Raw genomic sequence first — 11,437 nt, forward strand, 5'->3', positions numbered from 1 at the left:
TTCACAATGCTGTTCACATCATTGCAGTCTGTTTAAAATATAACTGAAATTCTGGAATAACTACATTACGATGTTCATTGGTTATACCAGTCCAATTCACATGGGGATCAAGATTCCTCACTGTACAACACATCTGGCTGCTTCCTTCAAATAATGTATCTCTACCTCATGCTTTTCCTTCAACTCCTGCATTTTGTTTGTCCATTCGTCTTTATTATGACTATATAGATCGTTTAATCGGTCATACTCCACTTTGTGATTTTGCAGTAGTATCTTCTCATCTTCAAGTTGTTCCAACAATTTATTTTGCCTTTTTTCACATTTCTCTTTAAAGTTATTCAACTCCTCTGCTTGTGTTCTGGCCTCTTGTTCATATTTACCCATACTTTCCTTTGTTTTCCTTTCATGCTCTTCCCTCATTTCCTTCCATTTCTTCTCTTCTTGTTCTTTCCTGGCTGTATCTTCCTTCTCTTTCCTGATGTTCTCATTCTCACGTTCTTGTTGAAATGTTTCCTCCAGTTTTCTTAGTCTTAGTCTCTCCTCCACTCTTCTATTTACATCCTCTTGAATTCTTCTTTCCTGTTCCTCTCTACGTTCTTTCTCCCACTGCTCTCGTTGCGTTGTCATTTTGTCTGTCAACTCTCTCCTCTTTTCTTCAAAGTCTTGTTCTATTCGTTCTCTTTCTTTCTGCTCTGTTTCTCTCCTCTGCTCTTCTAATTCCTTCATCTTTATTCTATCTCGTTCTCTCTCTCTTTCAAACTCCTCTCTCAATCTCCTCTGTTTATTCTCTTGTTCTACAAGAGTTTGTAACTCATTCTGTCCCCACAACATTTCTCTATGCTGTTGTCTGTTTATTACTGTTTGTAATTGTTCCTCCCATTCCCTTTTTTTTGTCTGAATGTTTTCTGTTTGACTTTTCTCTGCTTCCTTTATTTTTCTTTGCCACTCTCGTCTTTCTTTCTCTTCATTCTTTCTTCTCTCATCCTCTTCTGTTGCTCTCCTTTCGATTTCTGCCTTTTTTAATTTTTCAAACATAATTTCTTGATTTATAAGCCGTTCTTCTTTGTCTTTCTCTTCCTTTCTCTGTTGTTCAATCCTCATGTTGTATTCTTCTTCCTTTTCTCTTTTTTGTTTCTCCAACTTTATTTCCTGAGTTTTTATCTCTTTTTCCATCTTTTCTTTTTCTGTGTCCCATATTTCTTTTTTCAACTTTTCATCCTCTTTCCTTTTTTTGTCCTCCAACTCTCTTTCTTCCGTCTCTGCTTTCTCCTTGTCTTCATGTTCTTTTCTAATAGCTTCCTCTCTCTCTCTCATCAGTTTTTCTCTCAGCTGTCTTTCCTCCTGAACTTTCAATCTCTCCTCTTCCAACTTTGACTTCATCTTTTCCATGTCTGTTTCATGTCTGACCTTCAGTTTCTCCATGTCAGCCTTTATCTCCATCTCTCTCTCCTTCAGTATTGCTTCCTGTTTTTGTTTAATGGCGGTCTCTGCCTCCTGGAACATCTCACTGGTGTAGAAACTGCCCTTGTTCATGGACACCATTTTGTTAATCTTCTTAAGAAGTTCAGTGACCTGTGTACGGTCATCTTCAACTCTGTTGTTGAAGACATGGAATCTGTCTCCACAATCTCTGATCAGTTTTTTCAGTTTGGAATTTTTCCCAATGTAATCTTGAATTGATTTCTTTCCCAAGTCATCTCCTCTAGTAAACAGAACTAAGCAGAACATTCCTGCCCGTGGACCAAAGGTTGTCTCTATGAGGTCCAAAGTGTCCAGCTCCTCTTTCGTGATTCTCCCGATACTCAACACTATGATAAACACATGGGGTCCAGGAGCTGACAGGGAAACACATTTCACTATCTCTTGCTGAACATCTTTATTAGACAATGTTGTGTCAAAAAGGCCAGGTGTGTCCACCACAGAAACTGTTCTTCCATCAACTCTGCCGACTGCCTTCTTGCAAACTGTTGTCACAGAATCAGGGCTGGATTCAGACTCAAATTCATCTCTGCCCAGGATAGTGTTTGCAGAGGCGCTCTTCCCATTGCCAGTTTTCCCAATCAGCACCACCCGTATGCACTCTGTGCTGGAACACTCCATTTCAGCACCTACAAATTAAACAACAAATTATAATAAATTAATGTGAATTACTGCATGAATTGATATTGAAATCAACACAGAAGGTTCATAGTGTTAAATCATTGCTTTCCCAATCACCCCCCAGTATTTGTTCCTCCCTGTGTTCAACAAACTCACCTTGTGACATGTTCCTGATTCTCTCCTCTAAATCCATGATTCTTCTGTTTTGGTCCAATTCTGATTGGTGTTTAGCCTCCATGTACATGTACAGAGTGTAGCAGGTTCTGTTCTGATCCATCAATTTGACTATTTCTGTTACAAGTTCTGTTGTCTGCTTAGCGTTCTCAATCTTCAAAGCATCAAAGAAGTTATACCGCCCTCTGCATATCTTGATCAGTTGCTTTGTGTCTGCATTTTGTTCCACAAAGTCAACTGCAGTTTTATCAACTGGAATGTTATCCTGTCTAAACAGGACCATGACAAAGTCATTGACTCGTGAGCTGAGAATCTTCTGGATGGTCTCCAGCTCTCCTTTGTCTTCATCAGTAATTGGACCCAAAGGTACGACCAGGAGGAAAGCATGGACTCCAGAGTCACAGAGAGAGACACAGTGGAACGTCTCACGCATCACTTCCTCCTGAGTGAGATGTGTTCCATACAGAGCAGGCAGCTCGATGAGGGTGACCGGCCGACCACACACCTCTCCTTCTCTCTTCACACACACTGAGGAGGAACTGGACTTTGGGCTGGACTCTGTCTGACCCAGTATGACATTAGCTGTAGAAGTCTTCCCAGCTCCTCTTCTGCCACACAGCACCACGTTCAGTCTCTGAGCCTTTGGTGTCATGGTATCATGTGTCGTCTCTTCATTGGAGGTGAGGTATCTCCATTCATTCTCCTCTACCATCTTTTCTATCTTTTCAGTTAACTTTTTGTGGTCACTTCCTTGTTTGTACATTTCATGATGCCTTCCTCCACATTCGTCGATCATTTGACTCAGATGAGGATTTCCTGTGACTTCCTCATGAGTAATGATCACCATTGTGTGCTTGAAGGCCTCTTTACCAAATATGCTCAGGATCAACTTGAATGTGTTTCTGTTCTCCTCTGTGAACTTCTCAGGCTTCAACACCAGCAGGACCCCATGAGGCCCAGGAGCAGAGAGGGTCTTACATTTCTCCATCTCCTGCATCAGGGACTTCACAGTCAGATGTGGAGCAAAGAAGTCTGGAGTCTTTACAACAGTAACAGACTTGCCATTCACCTTCCCACTGGCTGACTCACATTGCTGTTTATAGTTGAAGAAAGGAGCAGGCCTAAAAGCCTCTTTCTGTAGGATCATGTTACCCACTGTACTCTTCTTGTCATCATTCTTCCCCAGAAGCAGAATCCTGAGTGAAGACACTGTAAAACACATGTACACATTGATTAATATAAGGATATGCATATAAAACATAATGTAGTTGACCTGTTTACCAAATTTTCACACTGGAGGATTGTCCCTGTTACAAATTAATCATGTTTTTCTCCCAATGCTTGTTTTCAAAATGCTTGACAGTAGTAGTCAATAATATTGTGTGAGTTCAATTCCAGCATTTTATTTTGCACAGTTATTTCCCTGGTATCCCTCACATTGTACGCCAAAGCACCATTATTAATGGCCACCATAGAGCCCCACAGTGGAGGTGTCATAATACCCATTAAACCTAGAGGTCATACAGGGAAATGGTACCTATCGTTTTTCCACCGTTTATTTTTCCAATAGGGGATTTTAGAATCACTTAAAATAAGGGCTGTGTTTCGTGTAGGCTTAGCTAAGAATCTCTGGATTAACTATCTAATGTTATCTACATGTAGTAATGAATAAATTGGCAACATTTCTTTAAATGGACAATTCTGTGAACTGTCTTGTGCAAGTTTTAAAATGACCTGTTAGCAAAATTGTAAGCTATGACATTCAGGAGCTTGTAGGGATTTGTAGTTTTGCATGATATCTACATTGATGGTAATTAGCATTTTCTAATTTGAGAGTAAATAGAGACAAATATATTGATAAGGGGGGGGGGGGGTGGGGTTGGGAGATCTACACAGCACATCGCTGCACTAAGCAGCACCTCAAAAATAATCTCTAAATGTTGATCCGTATTTGTCTTTGTATCCACCAGAGGGCGCAATGACCTCAAATTGATAGATACTGTTGGTTTACGAGCTGTGAACTCATATCTCATTCTAATCGTTAAAAGTGTTAAAACAAAACAATGACATGAGCATGGTACTAGACTATAAAGTACAGTAGGACCTCAGAGATACAAACACATTGGGAATGGAGGTCGGCAGAATATTGAAATGGACTTAAGTGAAAAATAAAACGTATATATATATATATTTTGGTCACGTCTACCTACACAGCTTTTGTTCCATATTTGCCTATCAGGATAGACATTTTGAAAACAGAAACAACAATACTGAAAATGTGTCCTAATGACAAATCCTTCTGAGCCGTAGTCCTCCCTCTTAAATAACAAATAGTTGCAATGGGGTGTATAACTACTGAATTTTACCCACATTTTTCATGACTGCTTGATGGCTTCCGTCTTTCTTGCTTAAGTGATACCAATCCTGAAAAAAAGTTGACACTATTAATTTCAGTGACTTCCTCTTTGCAGTCCATTTAAACCAGTAAAAATGAAACAAAAGTTCATTGTCAGTGGTATTCAATGTTCATTTCACAATAAGTTTTGTGCTCTCTGTATACTTACCAATTTCTCTAATGTTCTCCCATTTGTTCAATTGTGCTGATTCGCCTTGTTCCAAAACATCCTTTCCAAGTTCTTCCTCAGAGGAAGATTTTAGGATCCAATCAGATTTTTTACTGTGGATTTCCTCTTTCCCTTGTACCATGCCACTTGTATCTTCAAATACATCACAGGTGAGATAGCCTCCTCCATTCTCCTTTACAATCTTGTCAACATCTGCTATAAGTTGAGTGCGGTCACTGAGGTGCTGCCTCCCTCTACAGGCTCTGACCATCTGATTCAGAGGGTGATCCTCATCCATGTGTCCCCTCTTGTCTTCATGAGTTGTCAGTACCATTGAGTAGTCAAAGGACCGGTCACTGAGGGTGTCTAGGATCTTCCTGATTCTGTCTCCCTCTTCCTGTGTGAACTCCTCAGGCTGCAGCACCAACAGGAACACATGAGGTCCCGGGTCAGACAGAGTGACACACCAACGCAGTTCCTCTGAGAGTTTGTCAAGTGAGATGTGAGGGTCTAACAGGTCTGGAGTGTTGATCACAGCTATGTGTCTTCCCTCCACCTGACCCCTGGCTCTCTCACAGTGGTTGTGTACATAGTTGGGGTCAAATGCCCCTCTTTCCAGGATGAAGTTCCCGACAGCACTCTTCTCAGAGCCATTCTTGCCGAGCAGCACAATCCTTATCTCTGTAGGACTTTCAGACACTGTAACATAAACACCACCACAACCTTATTTAAAATGTCTGCTGGAAAACATTGTTGAAAATATTGACACTAACATTTTGGTTTGCTTTTCTTTCAGAACATTATGCACCATATTTCAACAGAACAACATAAATGCACAACTCTTTTAGACAGAGAAAAAAAATATGTTTGATATTTTATTGATCACTCACTCTTTGGGGGCAATAGTTCCACACTGTTGCGTCTCAGGGCCTTTGGATTCGAGACTGAAAACACATCCAATTAACAAGCATCAGTATTTTGTAAAGATGTTAATGTTGATTGTTGCTTGTGTTGAATGTGTGTGATGCAGGGCAGTATTACATGAGCGATTTTAAGACAAACTGAAATCATTTTTTGAAAAGCAAATAGGAGCAATTTTAACCACAAATAGGTGCTAAGTGGCATAAAACAAAGTCAAAGTCCAGGCACTCGTGAGACTTTGAAAATTAAAAACCCACTAATGTATAGGCTAAAACGTTATTAATATACACCGTCAGGTCTGACAACCTGATTCCCTTTTAAGAGCACCTGTGGTTCTTGTAGAATAATTGAAGTGCTCCTGCTACTTTCTTCTGAAATAATTTTTTTGTTGAGTAGCTATGTTGGTTTTCGGTAAGCTAATTTAATGTCATATCAACGTTATTGTGAACAATTGATCAAATAATAAATAAAATATTGTGCTGGTTCCACTTCAAAATCAAATTGCAACTATTTGCATCAGCTTTTTGGGAATACTCAAGATGATGTATTTGTATGTATAATATACTTTACTTTTAATGTTTCTCAAACACTAAAATATTAAGTCCAGCATAAAACAATGGCTAAGATCCAACTTAATTGTATCAAATCCAGAACTGTTAATCTACATTAGATCCACTTAATCTTTCCCAGCGGTTTTGATATCTATTCATCATGATCCATTACACCTCATAGCACAACAAACTGTTTGATACTAATATACAAATGTGCTTTTGTTTCTTCAAACATGCATACAACATTGTGTAAAGTATTGTAATGTAAAATATATATATATTACCCACAATCCTCTGAAAACAGTTTTTACAGTTTACTATTCCCACCAAGTGGACTAACCCTATAGGTGCAATGCATTGAGTGTTGGCCTTTTACGCCAGTGACCCAGGTTCACTTCCTTCCCCTCCCTGTTGTTTGCTACATTGGTGTCAGAAGTGGAATGACAGCTGTAAGGTCATCGGAGCGCACAGCCCGGACATGTGAGGGGACTGACTAGCCCACGCACGGGGACATGCCTTCCCGTTTGAAGGGGGCAGTTTAGCGAGTCTTGATAAATGTACCACATTACAATTCCCACATCTGTCTGACAGTTATCAGAAATTATCACAATGCAATACTTCTTTATGATCTTCTATGTAGGACGTCGGAGTACAACAATTGGTTAACCACCTAACTGAGGAACTAAATTTAATCTTGCGTAATACCCAAGATGCAGTCGCACCCTTAAAAACAAAAAAACATTTGTCACAAGAAACTAGCTCCCTGGTATACAGAAAATACCCGAGACCTGAATCAAGCTTCCAGAAAATTGGAACGGAAATGGCTCTCCACCAAGTCTTACGACTAGCTTGGAAAGTCTTACGACTAGCTTGGAAAGAAAGTACTGTGCTGCTCAATCATCCTATTTTTTCAAACTAATTGAGGAAAATAAGAAAAATCCCAAATGTATTTTTGGTACTGTCACAAAGCTAACTAAAAAGTAGCATTCCTCAAGAGAAGATGGCTTTCACCACTTCAGCAGTGATGAATTAATTAACTTCTTTGACGAAAAGATTATGATCACTAGAAAGCAAATTACGAACCCCTCTTTGAATCGGCGTATTTCTCCAAAGCTAAGTGTGCCTGAGTCTGCACAACACTGCCAGGACCTAGGATCAATGGAGACACAAGTTTTTAAATCCCATCTCAACACAACAATCATGAAAATAGTCAAAGCCTCTAAACCTTCAAGCTGCATACTGGAGCCTATTCCAACTAAACTACTGAAAGAGATGCTTCCTGTGCTTGGCCCTCCTATGTTGAACATAATAAACGTCTCCCTATCCACCGGATGTGTACCAAACCGGGTGAGTACCAAATGTCTCTTGAAAAAGCCAAACTTTGTCCCAGAAAATGTAAAAACCTATCGGCCTATATCGAATCTCCCAATCCTCTCAAAATGGTTTGGAAAAGCTGTTGATAGCCCATCATAGCACTGAGACTGCACTCATGAAGGTGGTAAATTGCCTTTTAATGCCGTCAGACCAAGGTTTGGCATCTGTCCTGCAGCTATTGACAACATCGATCCCCACATTCTTTTGGAGAGACTGGAAACCCTAATTTGTCTACTCGGATAAGTTATGGCCTGGTTTAGATCTCATCTGTCAGAAAGATATCAGTTCGTCTCTGTGGATGGTTTGTCCTCTGACATATCAATTGTAAGTTTTGGTGTTCCTCAAGATTCCATTTTAGCTCTTGGTGATGTCATTCAGAAACATAATGTTAACTTTCACTGCTATAAGGACGATACACAGCTGTACATTTCAATGAAACATGGTGAAGCCCCAAAATTACCCTCCCTGGAAGCCTGTGTTTCTGTCACGTTCGTTGTAAGGATCGGACCAAGGTGCAGCGTGAGTAGAGTTCAACATAATTTTAATAAATCGAAACTCACTGAACAAAACAACAACCAAACGAAACGTGAAGCTACTGATGTGCACTAGGGCAACTATACATAGACAAGATCCCACAACACAAATGAGGAAAATGGCTACCTAAGTATGATCCCCAATCAGAGACAACGATAAACTGATCGTTCAGAGATCAGAGATATGGTCTCTGATTGGGAACCATATCAGACCAACATAAACATACAAACCCCCTAGACATACAAAAACTAGAGTACCCATCCTAGTCACACCCTGACCTAACCAAAATATATAGAAAAAAATGATATCCAAGGTTGGGCTTGACAGCCCCCCCCCCCCCCCCCAAAGGTGCGGACTACCGACCGCAAACCTGAACCTATAGGGGAGGGTCCGGGTGGGCATCTACCCTCGGTGGCGGCTCCGGTTCTGGACGCAGCCCCCCCTCCTTAAACTGATCCCTCCGTTTCTGTGGAACCGGACCGTGGATCATCGCCAGAGGCCCTGGACTGGAGATCGTCGCTGGAGGCCCCGGACTGGGGACCGTCGCTGGAGGCCCCGGACTGGGGATCGTCGCTGAAGACCCTGGACTGGGGACCATCGCTGGAGGCCCCGGACTGGGGACCGTCGCTGAAGACCCTGGACTGGGGACCGTCGCTGGAGGCTCCGGACTGGGGACCGTCGAGAGCAATGCATCCTCTGAAACACGACCCCGCCAAGCCGCACTGCTTCTTGACACACTGCTCACTTAACCCTGAAGCCAGCTGCACCAATGTGTCGGAGGAAACACCGTACAGTTAGAGGCCGAAGACAGCGTGCATGCTCCCGGCCCACCACAAGGAGGCGCTAAAGCGCATGGGACAAGGACATCCCTGCCGGCCAAACCATCCCCTAACCCGGACGACGCTGGGCCAATTGTGCACCGCCTCATGGGTCTCTAGGTCGCGGCTGACTGTGACACAGGTCGGGATCGATCCCAGATCTGTAGTGGCGCCTCTAGCACTGCGATGCAGTGCCTTAGACCGCTGCGCCACTCGGGAGACCTAATCGTGGTCAATTTAGACTGAGAATACTATCTAGTTATAGTAAGAATAGCCAGTTATAAATTGTAACGGTTCAGGAGATTGTTACAAAAAAGCATAAGATCAGTCTTTAAGTGTATTAAAGAAAATGAATATAACATATAATGTTTACAGGAAACTCGCTGTACATCCTTAGATTAACTTGCGTGGAAAAAGGAATAGGGTGGTGAAATAATTTTCTGTCATGGACAATGGAACTCAAAAGGTGTGATGATATTAATTAACAAAAATGTTGATTTGAATGTGCAAATAGTCAAGAATAATTTGCAAGGAAGGTGGATCCTGTTGAATATGAAAGTGAACTTACAGGCAACAAACGATCAAATCATTATGGTGGGAGACTATGACACTGTATTAAGTACCTCAATGGACTGTAAAGGAAATCACTCTACAAACTCTCACCGTGCTCTTAAGGAAATCACAAATATTATGGACACATGATAAATAGTGGATATTTGGAGACTAAAAATCCCTGATCTAGTAAGATATACATGGAGGACTTAATCAAGCTAGTTGTCTCAACAACTGTCTTGTATCTTTCTCTCTTGCATAAAAGGTTAAAAAAAAGTATTGATAAGAGACAGAATGCGATTTGATCATCATCTAATTAGTCTTCACATAAGTCTTACAGAATATCCATGTGGAAAAGGTTGAATTTGTATCACATTCATAGATGTTTTGAAATCAGGTAAACAAATATTTGGGTCACTTCAAACTGCTAGTCTGAACAAGGCAAAAGTTAACAAAGTCCTTGCTAAACTGGTTAGACAGCTAGTGTAATGACTGGATGCATATCTATGTCGCATACAGGATCTCTGCCAAGCTGAATGAAATGGAAACGCCACCCTGATCTTATGGGCAGGGCGCAGCTTGTGAGCCTCTTCCACATTCCAGACCCTTCTATGACAGGCTCTGGAACATCCAGCACTGCAGCCAGTCAACTACCAAGGCTGCGGTTACTGTATTATAGTGTGGTCGGCACCTGGATATGTTGAAAACACAAAAATGCTACAGTCATTTTAGTAAACAAATAATAAATAGCTAGCTACATTACGACTCCAGTAAATTAGATAATGATGAATCTTTAAACAGTGATTATCCAACTAAGTCAATTTAGTCACCAATTTAACTCCTAACTATGTTGCAAATGTAAAGTGCAAGTCATGGCTATTGATCATTATCACATGTGGATACTCAGAGACATTAAAATATGTATATTTCTATGAATAAATAGGCAGGTGCATCATAATTCTGGTATTAGGTAATGGGGTATAGATTCTTTAGTTTTTATGTATATATCAACATTTCCCCAGCTTTTTCTATGGCCTTTGAGGCATTACTGGTTCATCGACTGACGTCAAATTCCATTGTTGCTTAATAGTAGAATGTTGAAAGTCATTTTCAAACCTAAATATATATTTTTTTAGGTGTTACATTTTTATAAATATAAACAGGATAACAATATTATGGTGCCTGCCTGGTGAAGGCCTTCTCCAGAACCCCTTGTTTCAGATAGTTCCTGTAAATGTTTTTTCCAAAGGTAGAGCACTGAAGCATAGAGATTGAGGTAGACCATACTCGACGAAGACCAGTTACCCAAGATGATCCCCAGAAATATATATATTTGCCTGTTTGGCATATTGAGTTAGACATATAGGCCAACACTATGAATGATACATTACAAGCATTGATGAACATCAGGCGAAAATATATATTTTTAAGGTTTTTACTGCTCTTACCTTTGTCTCTGAATGATGCAGCGTCCGCCATCTCATCCTTCAAATGTCTGTACTGGGCAGATAAATGAAAGTGAAAGTTGCAGTAAAAACCTGTTCCTACCTGTTGAAGGGAGTTGTGGAGAGACTGAAATCTACATGTTGAATTTGTTTGCAACCCACTAACTTGAGCATTTGTAATCAGAATAACAATAAGACTGAATGTTCTTCACCTGGCATACTTTAACTTGCATGCCCAAGTCATTTCAGTGAATTAAACCCAGCTCATTTAGCCATTAACAAGTCATCTCATTGAATTAAAACCAGCTCACTTAGCCATTAAATATCTTTACAAATAAATCACATACCAAACATTCTGCTACTTTCCAGTGGAGTCTTTTGGCAAGCATTGTTAAACTAAATAC

At 40.6% G+C, this 11,437-nt stretch overlaps 1 protein-coding gene across 3 annotated transcripts; it reads right to left on the minus strand.

Moving 5' to 3' along the window:
• LOC110509051 (uncharacterized) lies at window positions 1-11,177 on the minus strand. 3 transcript variants are annotated; one of them, XM_090225177.1, is made up of 6 exons: window positions 11,037-11,131; window positions 5,729-5,782; window positions 4,839-5,537; window positions 4,645-4,698; window positions 2,257-3,483; window positions 1-2,108 (listed from the first exon to the last, which is right to left on the minus strand). In XM_090225177.1, the coding sequence occupies exons 1-6, from the start codon at window positions 11,065-11,067 to the stop codon at window positions 118-120; spliced, it is 4,056 nt and encodes a 1,351-aa protein (XP_090081303.1). In that variant the 5' UTR covers window positions 11,068-11,131; the 3' UTR covers window positions 1-117. The 3 variants fall into 3 exon arrangements, with proteins under 3 accessions (XP_090081303.1, XP_090081304.1, XP_090081305.1); XM_090225178.1 differs by lacking the exon at window positions 11,037-11,131 and adding an exon at window positions 7,394-8,751; XM_090225179.1 differs by lacking the exon at window positions 4,645-4,698 and having other exon boundaries at window positions 5,415-5,537; window positions 11,037-11,177.
• Between the last annotated feature and the right edge of the window lie 260 nt (window positions 11,178-11,437).

This window comes from Oncorhynchus mykiss, chromosome 28 (assembly GCF_057628025.1).
Source record: "Oncorhynchus mykiss isolate SJ-2025 chromosome 28, ASM5762802v1, whole genome shotgun sequence".
NCBI lineage: Eukaryota > Metazoa > Chordata > Actinopteri > Salmoniformes > Salmonidae > Oncorhynchus > Oncorhynchus mykiss.

Excerpts from the sequence above, each read along its gene's own strand:
- LOC110509051 (XM_090225177.1), bottom strand. The coding sequence starts at position 11,067 with ATGGCGGACGCTGCATCATTCAGAGACAAAG. Across the intron at positions 5,783-11,036 it reads TGCATCATTCAGAGACAAAG|TCTCGAATCCAAAGGCCCTG; the intron begins GTAAGAGCAGTA and ends ATGTGTTTTCAG. Across the intron at positions 4,699-4,838 it reads GGAGAACATTAGAGAAATTG|GATTGGTATCACTTAAGCAA; the intron begins GTAAGTATACAG and ends ACTTTTTTTCAG.